At 47.3% G+C, this 26,669-nt stretch overlaps 1 protein-coding gene across 1 annotated transcript in view; it reads left to right on the top strand.

The window, feature by feature from the left end:
• The first annotated feature begins 18,704 nt into the window (after nucleotides 1-18,704).
• The window catches only part of LOC107376384 (protein shisa-8), a 230,218-nt gene continuing 222,253 nt past the window's right edge, over nucleotides 18,705-26,669 (top strand). The window contains exons 1-2 of the mRNA XM_070542820.1: nucleotides 18,705-20,702; nucleotides 24,950-25,582. Of these exons, the coding sequence (XP_070398921.1) occupies nucleotides 25,020-25,582 (563 nt within the window). The 5' untranslated portion in view covers nucleotides 18,705-20,702; nucleotides 24,950-25,019. The remainder of the gene's footprint in view (nucleotides 20,703-24,949; nucleotides 25,583-26,669) is intronic.

Below are 26,669 nucleotides of genomic sequence, written 5' to 3'. Positions count from 1 at the left end.
AATAAATGATTTTGGTGATATTTTGAATACCGTAAATCCTCTAATACAGGCCCGGGCCTGTATTTGACTCAAGCTCATCAAGCTCCAGGCCTTTATTGGAAGGAGGACCAGAATTAGAGGCAGGCCTCTATTTCTATTTGAGCAAAATGAACTAATGGTTCGCTGGAGTTTTTGACAATTAAAATTGCGCCCACATTTTCAAAGTTAAACACATTTCTTTTAACAACGGTAGTTTCTGCTTCAGCCCTCTCCCCCCTCCCCCTGCGCAGCGGCCGCAAACTCACTGATACGCCTGCAGCCTCTAAGTTCCTGCTGCTCTAAACATTAAAATGATTATTTCATTTTCTGTTCCTCACTTCTGATTACCTTCAATGGCGTTTGTTTGTTGCAACCATCAGGTAAAAAAAACTAACTTGTTTTTATTTGACTATTTTTCTGTCCTGCCTGTTAATTATCGTCCTGCATCTCCTCTCAATCCTAAAGAGAAACTGCTACCTGGCATCATATATATTCACCTTATAAGTTACCTTTGAATTGCAGTTCTAAAAGATCTACCGACCGCAAAAACAGCGGAGTGCCCCCGGCCACATCAGTTAGGTGCATCACCGAGGACAAAACAGGTGATGCGCCCTGATCCGCAGCAGCGAAACGCATCAGGCACAAATAAAAGAATAAAAGACAGAAAACATAAAAGGAAATGAGCCGACATGGACGATCGCGTGTTAAATTAGTTTTTGAGGTGGCGACACCTGATTTGATAATGTTACTGTGGCCGTGCTCAGGACGCAGATGTCTGGAGCGTGTCAACAATCAGAGCTTTGCATGCGCAAGCTGCTTAAGGTTAGGATGGGGGTGAGGGGAAGGTTAAATTGCAAGAGGGTAAACGTCACAATTTGGTTGAATGTCCGTTTTACGGCGGGTGTCAGTACCGACGCTCTGGCACAGCGTGTTGCCTCCCGACGCGCAGGAGCTTGTCACCTGCTGACAGCAGGCTGCTGTCTTTTCCGTGGACTGCATCTTGCCGGTCATTATCACGTGACAGCAACTAGTCGATGACAGGCATAAAAAGTCACTATAGAGTGGTGAAGTCGACTGGTTCATACAACCCCTGCTACTGCTCCCCAGAGTGTTCTGCAGCATAATCAGCACGTTCTCTTTGAACTTGATATCAAATTTTCGCCTCCTCCTCGTCTCCGCACGGTTAAAGTTACCCTTGCGGTCTATCACTGGCAAATCAAAAGTGAGACGGAAGACACAACCGCCCCCCGTACTTGCTTGTCACCACATTCCACCCGGCCACAATAAAAAAACCGGCCATTATTCACCTCCGCCAACTCCGACACCGGCCAAAATATGATACCAGGCAGTTAATTAAATACAGGCTAATATTAGAGGATTTACGGTATTTCAGTTTTCTGCCGAACCACTAAACAATCTTAAAATATGCAAAACAACTTAGAGACTGCAATAAGCTTTCCTTTGGTTCTCTTTGAAGACGAGTACTGCCTATATGGCATTGCTGTCTCAGCATGAGCATCGTAGATCAAACTGAGGATGTTTTCCTTGGGCCAATCTGCTTTCCTGTTTGACAAGTTTGTAGCTGCTATAAAGGAAGAGATTTCCTTTGGTTTATTGTCTGCACTAGAGCTGAAGGAGCTCCAGGGCTCTTTATGACATATTGGTAATCGACCGAGCAGGTTAGACCTGGTTCCTCTGAGTGTGATAAGACGATAAATATAGATTTGGATAAACAGCTCCAGGGAGAACAACCACTGTGGGACATATGGTGATGTCATCGGCAGCACTAGATAAAATATGAGTCATGCACATGTTTAGGAGTCTCTGATGAAAACATCAGCCCTAAATGAGGCTAATCCACGGAAATCCACTGGCTCTAAATGAGTCCTCACACTTACACAAGATCAAAAAATCCCAAGGAGTGTATGAGCAGATCATTTAAAATGAGTCCAAGATTAATTAAAGAGGACAACATGTGCTAACACGTGTGAGTTCCAGCTCTGACCTTACACTATACAGGTTATTAAACATGCTAAATTCAAGGCTTAACATCTACATTCGCACGCATGCATGTGTGTGTGTGTGTGTGTGTGTGTGTGTGTGTGTGTGTGTGTGTGTGTGTGTGTGTGTGTGTGTGTGTGTGTGTGTGTGTGTGTGTGTGTGTGTGTGTGTGTGTGTGTGCTGCACAGGATTTAGCAAATCCGCTTTGTCACACAAGTTTAGTAGAAGGAGTGAGTCAAAGAGCAAAAGAGGGTGTGTGTCTGCATCAACAAGGTTTCCATCTCTTCTTTGCTCGTTAAACATTCCTCACTGCCCAATGTGTGCTGCTATCATAGCCATGTGACTGACTGCTGCATGCAGGGCACATGCCTCAAGGGACCTTGAAAATAACCCCCAAACAGTCTAATGTCCCAATCATGCTGGAAGGAAGGTTAAATTGAAACAGATTTCCTTCTCAGCCAGTCAGTTTTTCTTTTTTCAAAAAGGCCAAAGAGGGACGTTGTCCTTGTTTACCATCTGCGAGCCTGTGGGGTTGCCGAGTCAGACATTTGTAATTCAACACTAGCTGGCAAAACGTAGCAGTGTTTTATAAAGATCCTAACAGGAGTAGCCCAGAAGTATTTCTTTTACCCCAAAGAGGCCACAACATTTTATTTGCTTCGGTCTAATATCGGGCCAAGAAGGCTATAAGCTAACATTGAGCTAACAAATGATAATGATAAATGACCTGCAGTTGTGTAGTGTGGAGTTTGGGGAAAGGTAATGATCAGCTAATGAGTTAAGTGTTGTAGATTACTCTAAACAACCTCAATGTGTCAGGACTCAGGTATCTCCCGGCTGACCTTCGGACCACAACTCCCGACATGCCCCTCGTGGGGAGCTCCCAGCGTGCTCCTCGCGGGGATTCCCTCCACGTCACAGCCAAGCAAGGCTATATATGGAAGACGCTGTGACCGGCTTCTCATCTCAGTCATCGTTTCTTCCTCACAGAGATACGACCAGAGAAATAATAAAACTGTTAAACGTCTCACCTTGTTCGTCTCCTTCATCCAGTCTGATCAGCCTGACAGGATGACTGAGATCCGAGTAGATTCGACGGAGATCGATCGTCTCCGCCTCGAGAACGTGCAGCTGCGTTCCATGGTAGATCAGCTCAACACCAAGGTGAACTCCTTGTCCGACCACACCCTGCGTCTATCCACGGCTCTCACGGCTCTCCAACAACAGGCAAACGATCAGCAGCAACAGATCGCTGCACTCCAGCAGCCAACCCGCTCTGCTCCTAGGGAGGAGCCCCACTTCAGCCTGCCGGAGAGGTGGAACGGGGAGTCGGGGAGCCCCGATGGTCTGCTCGCCACGCTGGACATGCAGTTCGAGTGCCAACCTGGACGCTACCCATCTGCGAGCTCCCGAGTGGCGCATCTCACCTCCCTGCTCTCCGGACGCGCCGCGAAGTGGGCTGCTGCGCTTTACAATTCCAAATCCCCTGCCTGCAACGACTACGCTGCGTTTGTGTCCGCTCTCCGGAAGACCTTTGTTCCCCCCAGCAGCGAAGTGGGAGCAGAGACACGCCTTCTCAAACTCCGCCAGCGAGAACGCTCGGTGTGCGCTTATGCGTCGGAGTTTCGCACCATCTCCGCCAAGCTGCAGTGGAATGACTCCGCTCTGCGGGCCGCCTTCCTGGAGGGGCTGGCACCCTACATCCGTGATGAGTTGGCGGGAAGGGAGCTGCCTCAGACCCTGGATGAGGTGGTTGATCTGGCGCTGCGCATCGACCAGCGGGTTCTGGTTCGACCCAAGTTATCCACGCGTCCACCCAGGACGCCGGTGCCTCGCCCTCGTTCACCCACGCCAGCTCCTGTACCCATGCTGGCGGAGGAGCCCATGCAGCTCGGCCACCTTCCCCCCGAGGAGAGACAACGACGGTGGCGCGAGGGCCTCTGTGCCTACTGTGGCTCTCCCGACCACCGACGCCTGGACTGCCCGCTACGATCGGGAAACGGGGGGCCCCACTGAGTATTGGGGTCGCTCAGTCTGGGTCTTCTTCTACCCCTGTCGCTACTAACCGTCTCCTTATTCCTGTCACCCTCCTCCATGGTGAGGCCTCACTCCACGTAAACGCATTGGTGGACTCGGGGGCCGCGGACAATTTCATGGACCTAGATCTGGCAAAACGCCTACGGATCCCCCTACAACCCCTGGAGAGAGTTATACCCGTGACCTCGGTGGACGGTAGGCCTCTCCAACCCTACCCAGTCCGAGACCGAACCCAGTCACTCCGTATGATCACCCAAGGCCACCAGGAGACCCTCCATTTCCTGGTCATTTCTGCTCCCTCTTCTCCTCTAATCCTGGGGTTCCCCTGGCTCCGTCTCCACGACCCTCATATTTCCTGGTCCCAGAACCGCCTGCTGGGCTGGGGGACCTCGTGCCAGACCCACCTCGTTCCTCCTCCATCCTCGGCGGGTCTTCCGGACGGGGGCCCCGGCTCCTCACCGCCCCACCTGCCGCTGCCCTATCGGGACCTGGCCACGGTGTTCGACAAGCGGCGCGCCACCTCCCTGCCACCTCACCGGCCATATGATATGGAGATCAAGCTGCTACCCGGAACCAGTCCTCCCCGCGGGCGCCTTTTCTCTCTCGCGCCTCCCGAGACCAAAGCGATGGAAGAATACATCGCCCAGGCCCTCCAGCAGGGGTTCATCCGACCCTCCTCCTCTCCGGGTGCCGCTGGCTTCTTCTTCGTGAAGAAAAAGGAAGGCGATCTTCGCCCCTGCATAGACTATCGGGGTCTAAACAAGATCACGGTCAAGGACCGCCTTCCTCTGCCGCTCCTCACTACCGCTCTGGATGCCATCTCCCAGGCACGGATCTTTACGAAACTGGATCTCCGGAGCGCCTACAATCTGGTCCGTATAAAGGCCGGGGATGAGTGGAAGACCGCGTTCATAACACCCACCGGCCACTGGGAGTACCTGGTTATGCCCTTCGGACTATGCAATAGCCCTGCTGTCTTCCAACGTCTCATTAATGATGTCCTCCGCGACATGCTGGGACGGTGGGTGTTCGCCTATCTGGACGATATACTGATCTACTCCAAATCCGAGGCTGAACACATCCATCATGTTCGCGCCGTCCTGACCCGGCTCCTGGACCACAACCTGTACTGTAAACCAGAGAAATGCTCCTTCCATCAGCAGTCCATATCCTTCCTGGGCTACATGATCTCGGACGAAGGGATAACCATGGACCCTCAGAAAATCCAGGCGGTGAAGGACTGGCCCTTGCCAACCAGCCTGAAACAACTGCAGAGTTTTCTGGGTTTCTGCAACTTTTACCGCCGTTTTATAAAGAACTATAGCACCCTCGTAGCCCCTCTCACCTCTCTCACTCGACCAGGCTCCCCTGGCCAGCTGTTTCGTCTAACTCCCGACGCCATTCGGGCCTTCCGCCACCTGGTCACCCGCTTTACCTCGGCCCCGATCCTCCGCCATCCAGATCCTGCAGTTCCCTTTGTGGTCGAGGTCGACGCCTCTGACGTCGGCGCCGGCGCCATCCTGTCTCAAGGCGGGCCCGATGACAGGCTCCATCCCTGCGCCTACTTCTCCAGGAAGTTTTCCACCACCCAGCAGAAGTACGGTGTGGGCGACCGTGAGTTACTGGCCATAAAATGGGCATTGGAGGAATGGAGGCAGTGGCTTCTGGGCACCACTCGGCCTTTCACGATCTGGACTGACCATCAAAACCTGACCCACATTAAATCTGCCAAGCAGCTTAACCCTCGCCAGGCTCGCTGGGCCCTCTTCTTTGAACCCTACGACTTCCATCTCGCCTACCGCCCGGGAGCCAAGAACCAGAAGGCGGACGCCCTCTCCCGCCAATTCACCCACTCCACGCCCTCGTCCGAGCCAGCGCCAATCCTCCCGGAACACCGCTTCCTGGGCCAACTGAGGTGGCCGTTGGAGGAAGCTATCCAGAACGCCCTCCGGGACGACCCCGCGCCTCCAGAGACCCCCGCGGGTCGCCTCTATGTCCCCACGGCCTGTCGCAGCGAGGCGTTGTCCTGGGCCCACTCATCACGCCTGTCTGGCCACGCTGGTTTCTCCAGAACTCTTAAATTCCTCCAGCGAGCCCTCTGGTGGCCAGGCATGGCGAGGGATGTGAAAGAATACACCAGCGCCTGTGACGTCTGTGCCCGCTCCAAGAACCCCAACCAGGCCTCGGCTGGTGCCCTCCGACCTCTTCCGGTGCCCAGCCGCCCCTGGTCCCACGTGGGGCTGGACTTCGTCACGGGTCTCCCGCCGGTCAATAACCTCAACACTGTCATGACGGTTATGGACCGCTTTTCCAAGTCTGTCCATTTCATCGCCCTTCCGGGTCTCCCCTCAGCCCAACGCACAGCGGAACTGTTCCTGGAGAACGTGGTGCGCCTCCATGGGTTCCCAGTCGACGTGGTCTCAGATCGGGGGCCCCAGTTCACGGCCCGGTTCTGGAAAGCTTTCTGTCGGCTGATGGGAGCATCGGTCAGTCTATCTTCAGGCTACCACCCGCAGACCAATGGCCAGACGGAGCGGGCTAACCAACAGCTGGGTCGGTACCTTCGTTGTTTTGTCTCAGCTCAACCCTCGCAGTGGCCTAAATACCTCCTCTGGGCGGAGCTGTCCCACAATCTTCACACCTCATCTGCCACTCGGCTGTCCCCTTTCGAGGTCTGCTATGGCTTCCAGCCCCCGGTCTTTGCCCACCAAGAACCCGAGGTCGCCGTTCCGGCAGCGGAAGCCATGGTGAGACGCTGCAAGAGCGCCTGGATCAAAGCACGAGCCTCCATAACCAGAGGTAACACCAGCTATGCTCACCAGCATCTCCGTCGACACCGTCCTGGTCCCTCCTATGCTCCTGGGGGCAAGGTCTGGGTGTCCACGGCTGATCTTCGGGTCCGTGCCGGGTCCAAGAAACTCGCCCCTCGGTTCCTCGGCCCATACCCCATCCAAAGGGTCATCAACCCGGTCACGTACCGGTTGCGGCTGCCGGCTACTCTCCGCATCCATCCCACCTTCCATACCTCCCGGCTCAAGCCCTACGTGGAGTCCTCCCTTCTCCCGCCTCCGGCTCCGGCGCCGCCTCCTGCCCGCTTCCTCGACGGTGAGCCTATCTACACCGTCCGGCGCATCCTGGACGCTCGCCGCAGGGGTCGGGGCTGGCAGTACCTGGTGGACTGGAAGGACTATGGCCCCGAGGAACGCTCCTGGGAGCCGGCTCGGTCCATCCTGGACCCTTCCCTGGTCTCTGACTTCTGGGTCCGCCGGGGTCGTGCTGGGACTTCTGGAGCCGTCCCTGGACCGGGGGGTCCTGTCAGGACTCAGGTATCTCCCGGCTGACCTTCGGACCACAACTCCCGACATGCCCCTCGTGGGGAGCTCCCAGCGTGCTCCTCGCGGGGATTCCCTCCACGTCACAGCCAAGCAAGGCTATATATGGAAGACGCTGTGACCGGCTTCTCATCTCAGTCATCGTTTCTTCCTCACAGAGATACGACCAGAGAAATAATAAAACTGTTAAACGTCTCACCTTGTTTGTCTCCTTCATCCAGTCTGATCAGCCTGACACAATGTAGAGAAACAAGCAATTACAATAATTGCATTAGCTAACAGCTGGGATGAACAGGGTCTTTATGGAGCTAGGATGGGGAAAATATTACATGCAACTTGTACCAGGTTTTGTAACTTGTATCGTGCTTTGTAACTGTAACTTTTGTTGTGTAGCGTGTAATTAATGTGTTTAAGTTTAAACTCTAAACTCTGGGTGATGAAAGGATCTTGGTGTGAATGAGACGTGAGATGGATGGTGTATGTGTGAGTGATGATGTCATCAGAACTCTCATATCCGGAGAAGCAAGTCTGAGTGGGAAGTGATATTTTGCTCTTAAGCTATGATCAGAGTTTCATAAACACATGAGACGCCATTGTGTCACTCCACACATACTCTTAGGATGAGACTTCTGTACAGATCCAGAATGCCAGGTCCTCGGACCCCCCTTCGGTACTGGAGCCGATGAAACAGTGTCAGCAGTACGACAGACTAGTCTTTGGATTGTCTCCGGTTAAGACAGTTGGTTGACAGCTTCAGATGGACCCGGAGGGTCAGTGAGTTCAGCTTTTATTCTGAAAGGAACTGTTGCTTGGTTGGTAAAATGATTTTATCCAGCTTGTTGGTTCTTTGCTTAAAAAGGAAGTCCGGGTGGCCGGTCTGATACTTCTCTTAGAATGCGGTGAACTGGCTTAAGATGGCGTGGGGACTGGTTTTATTATTCTGGATGTTTTGATTAACGGTCGAATCAGAGTTTGACGGATTTATAAACACCACAGAGACTATGCCACGCTTCAGAAAGGAAGGTTCTGATTGGATGAGAAAGATAAAATGTGTCATGTGACTTTAAGCATTAAGTGAATCAGGATGTCTAGTGCAGCTAGATTAAAGTCATATTACTTATTAATATTAAAATACCACTGATCCTAAGCATTGTCATTTCACAGATTGGTACACATTTTATTATTGGACTAACACTTTGTTTGATTAGCTTAATTAAAATAGAGTTCTTTGGTTTATTAAAAAGAAAGAGTTTGTCTTCTTTCTTCTCTTGAGCTGGAAAGGAAACAGTTTTAGAAGCAAATGCATGACCTTGAGGCAGTCTCATGCAGATTAGTTCTTCCTGAGGAGAGAGGATAAATAACCTTCGGTGGAATAGCTCCGTCATCACGTTACACCCTTTTGTTTGCTGTGGTGAGTGACAGACTGTGACAGCTGCCCTGCTGTCACACCTCAAGCGAATGGCTGTCTGGTCATGTTTCTTTAATTTTGAATATGTGTGTTTTGTTTCTATGGATTGACTGTTTAGGTGACTGTATGAGGTGCACGCATTCAGTTACTTATCGGTTTTAGTCTGTAGGTGTTTAAATGATTGTTTAATATGTTTTTCTTTGAGTTGCCAGTGGCCTTGGAGTTGGGGCAGCTGTAGCAGATCACTTGGCCTAATCAACACCATTGGGTCATACCAACTCTCAATGGAGAAGATTCCTGTGTTTGTGTATTTAGTTATTCTCTTTTGTAAATAGTAGCTGGGTTTTGATAGTAATATGTATTCATTTGAAGTAACTCAAACATAATGGACTGATTAGTATGTATTTGTTAGGGGTAGTTTATTTATGTTCTTCGTTACTTGATGTCTCCCCACCCTAGTGTGTTGGCAGTGGTCTGATCAGCCGCTATTTAAGTTGATCCTGTTGTGTCTGTAGGGAGTTATTTTTGTACATGTCTGTAGTCAGGTCCTGAGTTTGGGTTCCTTTGTTACTTTGTCCATTGTTATGTAATGTTAAGTACTGGTTGGAACCCTCTTTTGAGAAAAGAAAAGAAAAAGTAATAAATTAAGACGTCAAGAAAATCACTCTCCTGGCTGGTTTATGCAAGTCCCTGACAGATTATATTAGACAGTAGTCTCCGTGGACCGTGATGTTTGCAGGTGACATGGGTGATCTGCAGTGAGAACAGGGTGGAGGTAGAGGGTAAGCTAGAGAGGTGGAAATATTTAATGGAAAGGAGAAGAATTATGATTAATCACAGGAAGATAGATTACATGCGTGTAAATGAGATGTTACAGGAAGTAGAAATAAGAAGGTAGAGGACTTTAGGTACTTCGGTTCTATGGTCCAAGCAGTGAAGATGGTGGAAAAGGGGTGAAGAAGCGTGTGAAGCAGAAGAGAATGAGTGGAGAAAATTATCAGTTGTAATAAAAGGATTTCAGCAGGAATGAAAGGAAAGGTGTAAATGGCAGTGAGACCAACCATGTTGTCTGGTTTAGATACAGTGTCCATGAGGACAGGACAGGAGACTGGAGGTTGCAGAGCTCAAGATGTCGAGGTTGTCTTTGGGAGTGACGAGAATGATAGGACCAGGAATGAGTCCATCACAGGGGCAGCTTATGTTAGATGTTCTGGAGATAAAATTAGAGAGGAAGGGCTGAGATGTTTTGGGCATGTCCAGAGGAGAGACAATGGTTACATGGGTAGAAGGATGCTGAGGTTGGAGCCACCAGGCAGGAGGCTGAGAGCAAGACCAAAAATAAGATTTATGGATGTGGTGACAGAGGACATGAAGTTGATTGATCTGAGGGTAGAGGATACAGAAGACAGGCCCACGTGGAGAAAGATGATTGGCTGTGGAGATGCCTGGAGGAGACAGACCAAAGAGAAAGAAGAACTGAAAGCACTTGCTCTCACTCGCCTTGGAAAGATAAAAAGACATCAGTGCGCAGAGTTTCCTCTCTGTTCTCTCTGAGGTCCTCGTCCCCATCTGACATTCACCTGGAAACATCTCCATGAGAGAAATCTCTGCAGGACTGAAGCTCATGCAGGTTGGTTCTTGTTAACTGCTAAGAGCTAATGATTTTAAGATTAATCAAGTATCAAAAGATTTTCATCAAAAAGACGAGAGTGTTCTCATTAAACGCCTCTTCCAGGGGTCATACAACAACCTTATAAAAGGAGTCATCACCTGTTACTGCCGTGGATATCTACATCATATTATAGTCTTTTAGGTCATAAAAATAATTTGTATTGGAAAAATGATTAAAAAGTGCTTGTCTGACCTTTTTGGTAAAAGACACGTTTTCTCACGAGAGCACATGCGGCATTTTGGCTGTGCCAGACGCATCATTTGGAATGGTAGGATGCCCAAGAAAGATCCCGCCTTTCTCGCCTCTGATTGGCTTAAAGGGCTTTAATACGATTGGCTATACCATTGCTAAGAGAACAGCTGTTTTGGGGAGTTTTGTACAGAAAATGTGAACGCTATAATAATCAGAGAAAAGAAAGGCGGGACGTTCCTTGGACATCCTACGATTACAAATTTCCACAGTTGAAAAACAGTTCCAAAATGACCCAATGTCCTTTTCTGGCCGTAATTTATTACTTTATAACCACAGTCAGCTTTTGTCCCCTGCACAATTTAGCATCCAAAAACAATATTACGCTATATTGAATAGACACTGGTTGTGTTGAAGCCTGGGCAATTCTCAATGCCAAGGAACCTTGCCTTGATGTCTTGGCCCCGCCCCGGTTGCCTAGGAGATACGTCATCGGGAGCCGCCAAGACGTAAATGGCCTGTATTTGATATAGCGCCTTCTAGATTTCTTGAAACCCCCCAAGGTGCTTTACAACACAAACAGTCATTCACCCATTCACACACACATTCACACACTCGTGGGGATGAGCTACAATGTAGCCACAGCTGCCCTGGGGCGCACTGACAGAGGCGAGGCTGCCGAGCACTGGCGCCACCGGTCCCTCCGACCAACACCAGCAGGCAATGTGGGCTAAGTGTCTTGCCCAAGGACACGACGACAGCGACAGACTGAGCGGGGCTCGAACCTGCAACCTTCCGATTACGGGGGCGAGCACTTAACTCCTGTGCCACCGTCGCCCCAGTGTTCCAGTGTTCATGTTCTACCGAGGCGTGTTCTCCGTTTGTTGGCCGTTTAGCTAGCTGAGCAAGGATACACGGGAGGTGTCTTGTAGCCTAGCCTTGGTCAAAAATTACCCACAATAAACTGCGGTATTTTCTAAAGGACGGCGGATCAGAAGCCGGCAGCTACTTCGGGGACAATTTTCAAGTTTAACGTAAGTCAACTACAGTAATTCAAAATGTTTTTTTTAGATCCAAAGAAGTTATCTGTGGTTGGTTGGTTGCTTATTATTTGCAGCTTCGGTGGCTAGCGGGTAGTAACTCACTTATATTTTTAATTTAATAAACATATACACAATTTAAAAAGCAAAAGCCTCGTTATATATTTATATTGAATCTAATACATATAAAATATAACGTTATCTCCCGTGTCACATGACGTTACATGACCGTCGTGGAAGCCGCGGTCACATGATGCAAGTCTGTTCCATTTAACCATTTTCTTTGGCCAAGGAAGGACAGTGTCCTCGTAAGCAAGGCGCCTTGACCTTGAGAAACACCCCCTGTTTCCCATTAGAACCGCCCACAAGCACCTCTGTTTGCTCTGCTGATACTTGCTAACGTGTGATTGGCCATTCCTGCAACCTGTGCACTTGGCAGTTCTGCATTCCTGACATTGCATAAAAGAGCCGTTCATCTTGTCTTCCGGTGGTGTGTTTTCGGGTGTTTTGTTGGAGGCTTATTGCCAGCGTTGTGTTGGATGTTTTTGGACTTTTGTTCAGTGTTCTGATGGTGCTATTTTTGTTTGGTGTAAATTTTGCATCACGAATAGCGGTTCCATTTATGCGGTGCTGTTCGGTCATTTAGTAGCTGAGAATGCTTCCTATTCTGATTACATGCTGTTGTTGGTTACACACGTCTTGCTATTCCTATCGTTGGTTTTACTATCTTTGCAAATCACAAAGACAATTACACATATATAGTAACCAGTAACGCGCAGTGTCTTGGACAAGTAACTTTAATTTCATTACTGATACAGAAATAGTGACGTGTTAGGTGAGTCATTATTGGGAAAGTAATCATTTTAGAGCAACACGCTGCTAAATAACGCGTTACTGGCAGCACTGGTCGTCAGTAGACCTTAGTGCATTGTCACTTTTTTATTCTGAAATGAAACCACAAAAATTCTCTCATAATAGGATAATAATAAACTTCACATGGAGGTTTGTGCTAGATACTAAACAAACATCCCTCCATGTGAGTAGTTCTACATCTGTTAAATCTGATTTCATCTCCAGATGTTTGTGTTTGCGCGACAGATGTCTGAGAGTGAACTATTCAGGTGTGCAAAACACCAAAAAAAGCTTTTAAGGTACATGAATGGATTCCAAACATCCTGTAAGCATTACAGACTTTCACTTCACGTCTAGAAAGACTAGAAGTACCTGTCTGAGTTAATATGGCAGCTAGTTACAGATGATTAAGTGAGAAACTGCTGGCAGCAGGTTTACATCTACAACATGAGGGTATCCCCCTTGATGTGTGGGTAATTAGCTCACACTTACAGGCTGCGCTATTGTTCATGAGCCACGGGGTGGATTTTAATAAGACTTTCAGAAAGCAATCATATTTTCTTAGAACGGACAGTTTTCATAGAACTGGACTTCAAAAAGCAAAGTTCAGAGGTATGGAGGATGGGCGAAAAAATAAACGTGCAAATCGACTCTCCAAGTGTTTCCTTCGGGGGTGGACTGGTCTGATTTGGTCTTGTGGTGCAAATGAGGAGAAAACTGTAATTGTAAGAAATTTATTTGCAGGGTTGTTTTCAAGGCAAAAAACAAAAATGTTTCAGAAAAGTGGAAATTCAAATAAATGAGTTAAAGCAGGTTGAGCGGGTTGTCCAGTAATCAGAAGGTTGCAGGTTCGATCCTGGCTCCGGACAGAGAATTCTGCTGTTGTGTCCTTGGGCAAGACACTTAACCCACCATGCCTGCTGGTGGTGGTCAGGGGCACTGGTGGCGCCTGTGCTCGGCAGCCTCGCCTCACTCATTGCACCCCAGGGTAGCTGTAGCTAGTGTGTGAATGGATGAAGGATTCACTGCAGTGTAAAGCACTTTGGAGTCCTCTGACTGTACAAGTGCAGGTCATTTGCCATTTATAGGCATGTGTCCATTGTCAGAACTTCAGGGTAAACGTCAGGACTTTGCACAGACGTCAGCAGTGAGTGATGTCACTGATCAGCGCTAAAAAGCGTCCGCGGACAGAAATAACATTAAATCTTTTATTCTGCCACAGCACACCAATTTAATCAGTTCGGAGGATGAGAGCAGCTGTGATATAAATTGAAGCGTTCAAAGACAAGAAGAAGTGCAGTTTTTATGGCGCTCTGAGGAAAAAGCCCCACCATTGTGGTGGATTTCCTCTTCTTTGGTGTTGGGAGTTCAGTTACAAGCAACTCTTCATTTCACGACATTTGCTGATGTCATTTCCTACTGAGTTGTAACCAATCAGCACGAGGTAACCAAAAGTTCTGCCCAGCAGATCTACAATTGGCCTGGGCAGCATCGTGTTTTGCCGATAACAGCACTCTGTCGTTTTGGTGGGCGGGATGATGCGACAAAGTGAAAAGAGTTTGTTTGCAACGTCTTAATTGAAGGCGGATTTATGAAATTGTCGCCCATCAGTTGAATATTTAGTAAAAACATCTTTAAAAGTCATAAATCTCAAAGAGTGGCAGCATAAAACCAACTGACAACATGATACCAGTTCACTCGTGTGGTCTGTTTCACCGAAATCCATTTTAAACCTAACGCCTCAAACTTCTTTGCAGCTTTTGCCGAGCTCTACTTTTGTACGGCGACCAAACGTCAAAGCACACCGCTTCAGACTGAATGCTGCTTTGATGCAAAATGTAAATGCTGCTTGAAGCTGTGGGCCATGGAAACAAAGCTGTACATATTTAAAGGGTCTTTACGGAGTTTTGAATTTTTATGCTCGCGATTGCCCCCTCAGGCCAAAAGCGTAACGGCAGCTTCAATAGTAGGCTCGTGTACGAGGCGTGCATGCTGTACGTGCACACTCCTTAACGAAAATAACAGCTGAGACAGTCCCGTGTGTGTGTGTGTGTGTGTGTGTGTGTGTGTGTGTGTGGCCTGGAGGACAGAGGACAGGAGCTAATTAATTAAATAATTTGGTTCTGTAGCTTTCTCTTCAGCACAGCCGACAAAGGTTTATGATGGGTCAGTCCTCCTGCATGCTCAGATCATTCCCTTCCCTTGCTTGAAAAATTGTTCCAAAATGAAAGTTGAACCCACATCTTTTTTATCTGTGAATTCAATGCCGTTCGGCGAGTCTCAAATAAAAATTTGGGCATCTTCCTGTAAAATAATATACCATTAATGTAAAAAAGAAACTCTAAATAAACTATGTCCACATCTCGAATCAAAGCCAGGACTTCTGCACGGGAGTCCGACGTCTTACTAGGTGAGCTAAAGCGCCAGTTGCAGCCTCTGTATCTGTAACATTTATATCCTTGATGACAGCTGAAACAACGATCAAAGAACGGTTCGGAGTGAAAATGGCTATTTTGTTGCTAATTTGCAGGAAATATCTAGAAGAAAGTTCTACAGAAAGTAGCTAAGGGTCCTCAGAAATGTAGCTAGCTTTGTCACTAGGCGTTAGGAACAGCGACAAAGTGGCACTGCCTCTCTCTCTGCTGCTAAAGCTACGGATAGCAAATGCTACGGGCTATGTCTGAGCGTGAACGTGCATGAAGCAGCCTGCTCGACCCGAGCAGCTCTCTTTTTCTGTGATTTTACAGAAAAACAGGCAATCACAGTAAAAATGCCAGGGCTCATTCTACAGGACCAGGGCATTGCAGGAGAATGTATGAAGAAGAAATTTATTATTTCTATACATGTTTTGGCTGTCAAACTTCCATAATGCCCCGTTAAAGATCATGGTAAAACCACAGGATTGATCAAATGATGGAGAACTGTTTAGTGGCCCATGATGATGGGATTCTTCATCATTCCTCCAGGATAATCCGCATCCATCCCTCCACAGTCTCACCCCAAAGACTTCCCTCCTTTGTCACACAGTCCAGAAAAGGCTGAAACCCAATAATATGGCGCCAAGCTTTGGTTCAGAACTTGTGTTATTTCTTTTTTGTTTTTATTAAAACCAGAAGTGACCTTTTTTTTAATTAGAAACGAAGCGCCGAGGACACTTAACAGCCAGACAGGAGGGAGGAATAAGAGGATTAGCCGATCTGTGGCACAAATTGTAGCATACTGTGAAGTCACAGCGGTGTGTGTTAGCGTTAGTGTTGGTTTGCCTCCTTAAGCGTGTGTGTGTGTGTGTGTGTGTGTGTGTGTGTGTGTGTGTGTGTGTGTGTGAATCCTTGAACATAACTCCCGATGCTCACTGCCAAAGATTTGACGCAAATTAAGGCTGGGATGGTTGGACGGGGTACAAACAGACAGGGAAGATGAGCTCCGGGCTTTTTATGAAGTGGGGGAACACAAATAAAGTACAGGACGTTTTTTTCTCCAGAGCTACCTGTCTGCAATCCACTTTGACCTACATCTATCTCTTCCTCACTCCCTCAAGCTGCTCCTACTCCCAGAGCCATCCTCACTTTTCTTAATCCTCCTGCTTTTTCCTGAGATAATTCCTCTCCTTTTTCCCTCCCCTGCTCCCTTCTGTCAAGTCCCCCTCTCTGGTAGACACTGCTGTCATCCTCTCTTCTCCCATGCCTTCCTTCCTCCTCTGTTTTTCACGCTCCTGCCTCCCTCCCATCCCTTTTTCATCCGTCTCTCGTTCGTGTTCCTCTAAATCAGCTCTAATAGCCTGCAGAACCACACATGTTCCAGTCACGCTCACACAAAGACAAAGACGTGCAGAGGTACTGGCGCTGTAATTACGCCGAGGCCCACGTTCGAGCTTCCCAACCCGCCGATGTCGTTCGTCAGACTGAGAAGCGTTATTTTAGAGGACGTAAAGCCAAACAGGAAAGATGGAGGAGCAATGAATGGGATAGAGATGAAAACAAACAAACACGCGAGGCAGCAGAAAGAAGGCAAACAAAACAAAAATGACACCGAAAGACCAACCTGAGACCATAAAGTCAAGAATGGAAATCTGAGTAGGTTCCCACAAAGGCAACTGGTCCATTTCTGGATTTTTGGAAATTGTTTATTTGTCATCTAAAGAACATTATCGATCCAATTAGAAAAGACAGAGTCCCACGCTTTTAAAGGCACACTAAGTCCAAATTTTAATTGTTTTCTTGAGCCAGTAGGTGGTAAAATGACCCTTTACAGGGTGTATGTAGTCTTTCAGCCCCCTCCCTTCCTCAGGGGCAGAATATCGCCTTTGTTACTCAAGTCTCCGCGGACTGGTGACCCGAAGTGTCACAAAGTCGCGTGTCTCACGAGAAGCCATAACGCTTTACGGTCATCCATGTTTACACTTCAGGACATTTAATGTATCGCGTTCATCGTGGCGGAGCCGCCAAAGAAACCCTTTATCCGATGAAGCAAAAAAGAGAAGAAGAGCGTCAAACAAAGGGGTCACACAAGAGTCGGCGTCAGGGGAGCGTTTTCTGAATGGCGAGAGCTCAGAAACAAAGAAGGGTTCAAACAGGAAGCATCATGCAGGCGTGCTTGTAGTATAAGGAATACGGCGAGGGGGAGTGATTTAAAAACGCACATGTTGTAAAGTTCCGGTAAAGTTATCCTGAAGTTCTGACAGTGGAAAACATGCCGTTATAGCCACACCTGCCCTAGGGACCAGGGGCGGACTGGGATGATTATTCAGTTCTGGAATACCTCCGTCTGTCCGACCGTGTGCCAAAACGCTGTGTCGGGTGGTGCTGTTCTACTCCCCTGCAGGATTTGATCCCCAGGGTCCCGGGGGGAGAGTCACACACGCTAACCAGTCAGCCAAAGGGGTATCTGGGGATTGAATCCCACCCGGGCCCTCGTTTCTCCACCTTGCCACATTTGGCGTTGTTGGCAGGATCCATGTAGTACTGTGAGGTAGGTCCATGGATTTGGAATTTGTGGCACCCTGCGCGGGAGCACGGGGACGTGCTTGTGGAACGAGGGCGGAAGATGTGACACGATGAACGTCCTGTCACTGTGTCCCGATTGATCATGCGCCCAAGGGGATGTCCCTTTGACTGACTGGTTAGAGCGCGTGACTCTCACTCGGGAATCTGGAGACTGAATTCCGCCCGGGCCCTCGTTTCTCCACCTTGCCACAATACGCTCTTCGAGCGGGGAGGAGGCGGGACCTTGCAGTAGTTTGCTCGATCCTAGGACAGGGGGTCTCCGAGCGAGTGGGGGGTGCGGACAACAGCCTGGAGAACATCCACCAGTTCTACAACCCACTGCCCGCTCTGGGATTTTCCAGAACTCACAGATGGCCAGCGTGCCTCTATCTGGGGCACAACGACGGCACCACGCCGTTCACCACCACCAGCAGGCACGCTGGGATAAGTGTCTTGCCCAAGGACACAACAACAGATGGGGCTTGAACCTGCAACCCTGCGGTTGTGGGACGGGCACTTATCTCCTCTGCCACCGTCGACCCGTCATTATTTGCCGTGTCCTCTTTGGACGAAAACAGCTTTCGCTCTTCTCCCGGAACATCCACAGCCTCTGTTCACCACACCAACCACCCTGTCCTGTCCCCGTGTCCGTCAGGTGAAAGCAGACGAGACTCGACCTGAAGAGCCGGCCGTTCTTCTGTGGAAGGGTCCGATCACTCCTCGCTGCTTTGGACTGCAAGCACAATGCCACTCAGAGGTAAAAAGGCCGAGTTGAAACGTTCCGCTTCTCACAACGTAGCTTTGAATCTAATCCTCAGAGAGTTTCATAGCAAGTAAACGCCTCACACTTGGACCAGGACAACAACGGCCCTGACAACCCCGAGAAAGGAGGGGAGAGAAGGAGAGTGGTTTGTAAACTGTACAGTTTAAAATCTTTAAATATTTCCAGTTTTACGTGAAAAAGCTCCTCTTTCCTGTGTTTTAACCTGCAAGGATGAATATGCCCTGGGTGTCTGGAAACCTTAGCCAGCAAGAAATCTGAGAGAACAAAACGTCCCGACAGTCCAGGACAAGAACCTAATGAAAGGGTGAGAAAGAACTTGGAAAATGGCATCGGTGACATATAATGAGTGAGGGAGGGTGAGAGGGAGAGTCGGCAAACTAGAGCGGTGCTCATTTGTGCACAAAAGATGTGAGCGTGTGTGTGCAGGAGAAAGATACCATGAGAGAGAGCGAGAGAGAGAGAGAGAGGGGAGGGATCTGTGAGAGGGAGGAGGGAGAGAGAGAGAAAGGGAGTGATTGCATGAGATATTGTCAGCCAGTCCTGAACCAGAACAGCAGAAGCAGCGGCGGTGGACGGGACGCAGACGCTCTGAGCCGAACAGGATATAAGGGAATACACGCCGACGAGGATGCACAAAAGGAGAGGATGGGATTTTTAAAAAAGGGGCATTTCTCCTACTTCTGTTTGGAGCTTCCACAAGCAGAGCACCAGTGAAAACACATACATATGATATATATATAAAACTCCTATACATATATATCAAATTATGCCTGTTTTCAAAGAAGCTGCAGCTGGACACGGACTGATCTGACACCAAAAAGCAGCAAAGCTCGGATTTCATCTGCAACACTTGCTTAAACACTGTTGCATATTATGATTTGGATTCTTTTTTGTCTTCAGTTTTTTTGAAAGCCAAAAAAAAAAAAAGTATAAACCTGAGTGGTTGATCCAGCATTTACAGTTCTGTATTACAGGCTTCTTCTGAAAACAGGAATTTTGTTTATTTATTTTTTTTAGCTGCCCTTGTGGCGCCGTTTGGCTATCGCATCTCCACTTGTCTGTCGTCAGTGTGGGCTGGGCTTGTTTTATTCCTGAGAGGCTCTGAGGGTCAGTTCACTGGCTACCTGACCCCCCCTCCACACACACACACACTGATACACCTTCAGCAACACGGAATAAAAATTCCCACTGGGTCCCAGAGGAGAGGGCTGGGGTAAGTTGCGTGGAAGGGGCAACGAGAAAAACACAAAAGCAAAGGATGGAGGGGCCTCAAGCATGAAGAAGTGAGCCATAAACAAACCAGGGAAGAAAAGCGTGAAAGACCTGCAGTAATTCCAGCACATCAATCTTTTGTCCCCTCGCTTCGCTGCAAGGAACAAATCTAAGGCAGGAAGATTGAGCACCAGAACAACAGCGCTTCCTCTCTGTCTTCCCTCTACGCCACCTTCGCCTGAACACAACCAAGCAGCGTCCCGGGTCCGTGGGTCCGTCACTTGGATCCGAGGAGAGGAGGAGTTCCAGGGGAGCAACAGGGGCTCTGCGCATGCTGAGCACAAAAAGCCACTGGACCCCTGAGTGTGTCGCCTAAAAGCTGCAGACTGACACTTACAGAGTCCTGCCATCAGGGAACTGAGCTGTGTGTGTGTGTGTGTGTGTGTGTGTGTGTGTGTGTGTGTGTGTGTGTGTGTGTGTGTGTGTGTGTGAGAGAGAGAGTAAAAAATAGATAAGCCTCAGGTGCAACTGGGAATCTTTTGGACTGTAATCACCGCAGGATTTGGACGAGAGTCCAGAGTGATGTTGTAAAGACGTTTAGCAGCTGTTGCTGCCTGCTTCTTCCCGACAGGAAGGAGATATCTGTGCAGATTAGGTCACATCATTCAAAAAGACCCCCGGATGATAGAGAAGAAGCAACGTTTACCAAAGTGGACTACAGTGAAAAGATGCCCACTGCAAAGATAAAAAAGCTTTTTCTGGACAGTGGCGTTGACAGAAGCGGGATGATAGATGCACGTTAAGATCTGAGAGGTGGACTTCTCAGTGCTGCACTTCTGGGTTGTTTTTATTTCCTCCTGGACACCAAAACCGATCTGACTCCAGTGTTAAGTTCTCCTCTCAGGACTGCGAGTCACTCTTCGGAGTGGAAAAACCTTCCATGTGTCCTGACTGCAACTTTGAGAGGGATCAGCTCTGCCTGCTTGCACCATCAGGAGCCCACAGTTCTCACTTTTCACGGATTATTCAAGCACGCGCTGGGGGAGCTCATTGCTGGAAATGCCAGGGCACGTTCATTCATAGGTTATACGCCCTCCTAAACTGGATCTGCCACCTCCAGGATTTGGATTTTCATACCAGCCGTCGTTGCTGTCTGCTGGATGGCTTTGTGAAAGGTGAAATTGGCTGATTTGTTGACAGAGACCTGCTGTGGGTGCATTTGACCTCATGCATGCAAAAAGCTTCAGTCCTGGAGCGAACATGTTGAGCTGTGTGACTTTTTGCAACAAGATAAATGAAGAAAAAAGCAAAGAAGTGCTGTTTGATGTTTAACAGATAAAGTTTATTCATTTCAAGAGTTAGTAGTGTAACAATGCAAGGATGCAAATTGGATTTCAAAAGTGTGTGTGAGAGGTTACAAATGGCTTGAGCGGTGGGGGTGGGGTCAGTGATTCAAGTGTTACAGTTGGTTTTAGAATATATGGTCAATAGACCTCGTTTACATGATATTTCTGACCCATTTCAATAAAAAATACATAGAAATCGTGAATGTAACAACTGCCTTAGTAAAATGCATGTGTGTGTGTTTGGGGAGGGGGGGTCGTATCAGCCCTTTACCCTCTAAATATTAAGTCCATGTATTAGCGCAATTTGCAGGAAAAGTAATCAGGCCAATGTAATTAACAAAATCAGTTCTATTTAGTTTTGTTCAATTTCTATTGGATCTATTTTAGGTCAATAAATTCCAAATGTTTTATGCCGCCAAAAAGTGACTCATTGCGAATCTAAAACTTTTTCTTTATCCACACATTTCATAGCCTGGCAAGCCATCCTAGAGGTGAATGTGTAGTTGGGGCGGGATCTACGGTTGTCTTCTAAATGTCTCTGCATGCTATTGGACAACAAACAACGTGACAAACTCAATGCTAAAGATGTCAGTCAACAGGGCAGTCCATATCCTGCATCGTTTTTGTAAATAAAGAACTTAAGAACCTCCATCTGCTCTTGACTCAAAGAGAAGCCAAAGTCTAAATAATCCAAAGTTTATGCCAAAACCGTTTAAAAAAAAACCATAGTTTCGCTCTGTCGCAGCAACATCCCACCCACCAAACCGATAAAGCGCTGTGATTGGCCAGCCACCAGACTGGAGCATGGCTAGACTGACATGCAATACAAAATAAATGGCTTTCTAGATTTCTACGCTACACAATTGAAGCAAATTCATTGAAATACTCACACTGCACCACTAGGTGGCGAGAGTGTCCACATTCCAAGGACATTTAAGTCATTTTTGAAGAGTGTTTCTGTGTAAAAGTCATGAAATAATTACTATTTTAATTGTTGGTAGCTTCCTAAACACTTTGGAGGAACATCCGTGGTTCCTGCTTCTATTGGTTCTTCTGCCAGTTTATAGAACATCGCTGGTTTAGTGTAGATCAGTCCTAAAGCATTCAAGGGCAAAGTGTGTTGCTGTCATCACAACACTGATTTGTGAAAATGGTCATTTATAAACTCCACTCCATTTTGCATCACACAATTATTTCAGCGGAAATGCTGAGTTCCTGCTGGAGCGGACCCTTGGATGGACCAGAAGTGCAGCTGAGATGATGTTTACATTTGTAGATGAGCTCAGAAGTTTGTGTAAATAAATGTGTTGGGTGAAATGATGACAAGGGAAAGGTTTATGAAATAACATTGTACAAACCAAAAATGGAAATGTAGATTTTGGAGCAGTTTTATGATTGTAGTAACGCATACTGGTCTTAAGCTAACGGCTAATTCAAGTTCAGTTATCAGAGGCTTATTAGCAGAGGCGGAAGCTGTCTACGTGAGTTGGAAAGCAAATGTTTTAACAGTTTAGTAGAAAATAGCTTTACAGGTGGGATTGACTGAAAAAGCTTTTTTAAATGATTATTTCTGATTATTGTTGGTTACCTTGAGATTTTCGTTCATGCTGAACATGATAGTCTTCTGATGGAAAACAGACGATGAAAATGTAGGATTTGAAAAGCCTGACCATTGTACGTCACATCGTGAATTGGACTTTGTCATTTTGACTCACGACGGGGATGGCTATTATTGTTTTAGCTTCCAGAATGAGCAGAGAACCTCTCTTTCAACAGAAGCTAGCTGTTAGCATTCACAACTCAAACACATGGCTGAAACTCCTCCAGGCTTGTTATTTGTAGAGATAAAACTCCCACCACCGAGCAAAGTTAGTGGTAGAGTCACGTTGTTTTTATCCAATCCAAGGCAAGATGTCCGAACATCAGGAAAAAAGACTCCAAATCCTCCCATTTGAAGCACAGCACTGGGGTGTTTCTCAATATCAAGGTGCCTGGCCTAGCAAGGCGACGACTTGCTATGCCAGGCGCCTTGCTTACGAGGACACCGTCCTTCCTTGGTCAAAGAAAATGGACAAATGGAACAGACTTGCATCACGTGACCGCGGCTTTCACGGCGGCCATGTCACGCCACGTGACGTAACGTTACATTTCATACAAATAAGTTTCACTACAAATGTATAACGAGCCATTTACTTTTTAAATTGTGTATAGTTTGGTAAAATTAAACATGTAAGCACATTAGTACCTGCTAGCCGCTGAAGCTGCAACTACTAAGCAACTAACCAACCATATCCAACTACTTTGGATCTAAAAAATAAACATTTATGTAGGGCTGAAACGATTCCTCGAGTACCTCGAATAATTCGAGTACAAAAAATCCTTGAGTCAAATTCTCTGCCTCGAGGATTCGTTTAATTCATATTTAATTAATTCGTGGCTTTGCAGTCGCCCGTGGTCATGTTTAACCCGGACTGAAATAAGTGACGCACATGCCCACTGGACTGCACACGAGAGTAGCGAATGTAACTTAACTTTCTCTTAAGCCATGGCGGACAACGTGGACCCCGGTGGAGTGCGAAAAAGACAGAAAATGTCAAGATGTGGGACCATTTTTCACGTCGTTAGGCGGAAAACGTAGTCCAGTATAAATACTGTAAAATGGATTTAGCCTACCACAACACCACATCCTCCGTGCTGCAGCACCTGTAAATGTCACTTCTGCATGCGGATTCGGAGCCTCTACAAGATAATGCTTTTTAGCCTGTTTTTCTATATATTCTGCGGACACTGCGACTTTTTCGTTTGTAGCACTCAGTTTCAGCTCACACCGTACGTCTGGTAGCAACACGTCGGACTTAAAATGTGCTTAAAAATAGCATTTTTACACAAAACGTCGGACTTTTTATTGTGTTGTTATTGATATTTGTTGTCCCTCAGGATTGCTGCAGGAGGACACGGGTATTTATGAGAGGAAAACGAAAGAAAGTAAATAAATGTTTTGTGATCAGTATAATTTGACAAAACCACGGCAAACATGCTTTCTCGACAATCCTTGTTATTGTGTGAGAAAAAAAGTGTTGAAATTAAAACGGACGTGTGTTAATAGGGAACAGCCGGCGAGCTGTTTGCGCATGCACCGTGAGCGGTTCTGGTTCTGTTTGGGCCGCAGCCGCTCGCAGCGCTACTTCAACAGTTATCCTCCTAGTTTTTGTCTGGCTTGCAGGCTAGCAGATTCTCGCACGAGGGGAAAATCGGCTCAGGTTGTGTACTTATTTTTTGCACAGCCATTTGTTTACTGTGAAGTAAAGTTGAAGTGCTGAAGTTTTGCAAACTAATTTTGAATAAAACTTGAAGAATAACTGGCAACTGCTTGCTCATTTTAACAGGTCTTTCATAATTATAACATGCTATTTGATATAATGGTTTACAAACACAAAAGGGTAATTTATTAGAGTACTCGATTAATCGAAAAAAATATTCGATAGAGTACTCGATTACAAAAATATTCGATAGCTGCAGCCCTACATTTATGTATCCGCCCGATAGCTACAGTTAGTTGACTTACATTTAAACAGGAAATTTGCCCCCGAAGTAGCTGCCGCCATCCTTTTGAAAATACCGTGGTGTTTTCTGACCAATTTTTGGCCAGGACCAGGCTTCAAGACACCTCCCATGCATCCTTGCTTAGCTAGGTAAACAGCTAACAAATGGAGAACAGACACCTTTGTAGAGCATGAACACTGGAACACATCTCGGCATTTCCTGATGACATATCCCTTGATGTTGACTGGTCCTGCTGGGCCAGGGGTTTGTGAGTTTTTATGTGCCCAGAGTTCTGCCTGCAAGGCTTTCAGTCCAACTAGAGACCACTGCAGATGTATTTGAGTCCACCTTAATCCACCTTTAAAATTGCAAGGAAAAAGTAAAGGCTATCCCTTTAATATCACATCAAAAGCAAGTTTTCTCGCATTTACACATTTTTTCTCCATTGTTGTTTAGGCTTTTAAAACAAAGTAACAGTGAATTTTACAAAACAAAAGAAAGATATCTAAGTGTTTTTTTCTTTGTCATTTCAGAAGATTTTGGTCCCTTCATCTTATCGACTGGTCATCAGTGCTGAGACACTGAAAGAGACTGGAGTCCAAGATGGCCACTTCCATGTTCTCACTATTGATAAATGTCTCGTTGGCCATTTTGTTGGGTTTGACCTCTCTGAGTGGACTGAACTCTTGGCCATCGGGTCAAGCGTTGGCACAGGCTTCTTCCAACAACCAAACAGAATCATCTGTGCTACAAGAGGCAGCACTGGCAACGCCAACACCAGACCCAGCGACTCAAACAGATCCAAGTGCTGGTAGCCGTTGCTGGGGTTACTATGATGTAATGGGCCAGTGGGATCCACCATTTAACTGTAACGCAGGCATCTACATGTTCTGCTGTGGCTCCTGCTTCTACCGTTTCTGCTGCCAGTTTAAAATCCACAGTTTGGACCAGACATCCTGTTCCAACTATGACACACCTGTGTGGGCTAATACTGGGAAACCAGGGGTGCCCATCACCGAGGGCCACCAGGAACCGGATCGGGATCGCACCCACATGATTGTGTACATCATCTGTGGGGTGGTGGCCATCATGGTCCTGGTGGGGATTTTTACTAAACTTGGACTGGAGAAGAGTCAAGGAGGGCAAACGGATATGACCAACTCCAGGTAAGAACTGGAACGGGATAAATGGATGGATGGATGGATGCATGCATAGATTGATGGATGGATGCATGGATGGATGGATGGGTGAACCAGGTCGACAATTCAGACCTGGAATATCTCCATTTGTCCAGGCATATGCATTAGCCGTGGTGGTGTTGGGGTGGGGGTGTGTGTGCTGTTGGAAAAGTCCCCTGTAGTAACTACTCTGAGCAAGGGGGCGGAGCACACCCACTGGTCCTAGAGCACCAAGGAGGTTCTGAGATTCTCCAGAACTCACAGATTGCCAGTCCTCCGATGGATTGATGGATGGATGCATGCATAAGTGGATGGATGGATGGATGGATGGATGGGGCCTGTTTTGGATATGTAACCCTACAACAGTGTAAACCGAGCACAAGATTCCATCCAGCACCCATTTGGGAATTGCCTAAAAATTCAAAGGGTTATACGTCTCCATCAGTTCAGGTGCAGAGACACACACAAACACAGACTTGGGGTGTGTTGTAATGCAATTCCCTTCCAGGACCACAGAGGGCGTAGCGCCGCTGTTGCAGTCATGCCTCTGGTTAACGGTAGTGTATTTGCTTTAGTGTTTTTGTATTTATTTTGTGTTTAACTATTTCTTTTTAACAGAGACAGTTTTAGTCACCCCTTCACCCACCTCCACCCCTAACCCATGTTTCCTGTCCTTTAATTTTAGGAATTAAAATTATGCTGCATATCTTTGTTCTCTTCCCATCGTGTGTACAAATGTTTCTATTGTTGGACTTCTTCAGAGAGGCGTTTTCCGATCTGTTCCGTGTCTGTTGCTAGGTATCGTCGGCAACCAATTTTTTCGGGAGGAAATCATGCAATCACATGCTTACGCTTCCTGTAGATTTCGACAGACAGTTCAAAAATAGAGCATGCCTCCGTCACCCTCTGTGGGCCTGCTGCAACGTCCTTCTATCGACGAATCGTGGCATTGCGTGTCTTTGTTGCTCTGCTGATGGTGACATATCCTTCTGTTTCATTGTTTTGTGATTAATTGTTGCACAGTGGCATAGACAATAAAAATGACAGACTGCAGAATTGGAAATTTCTGCCAATG

This window comes from Nothobranchius furzeri, chromosome 12 (genome assembly GCF_043380555.1).
Source record: "Nothobranchius furzeri strain GRZ-AD chromosome 12, NfurGRZ-RIMD1, whole genome shotgun sequence".
Lineage (NCBI taxonomy): Eukaryota > Metazoa > Chordata > Actinopteri > Cyprinodontiformes > Nothobranchiidae > Nothobranchius > Nothobranchius furzeri.
The sequence above is the reverse complement of the archived record's forward strand: the minus strand, read 5'-3'. Positions and strand labels throughout refer to the sequence as shown.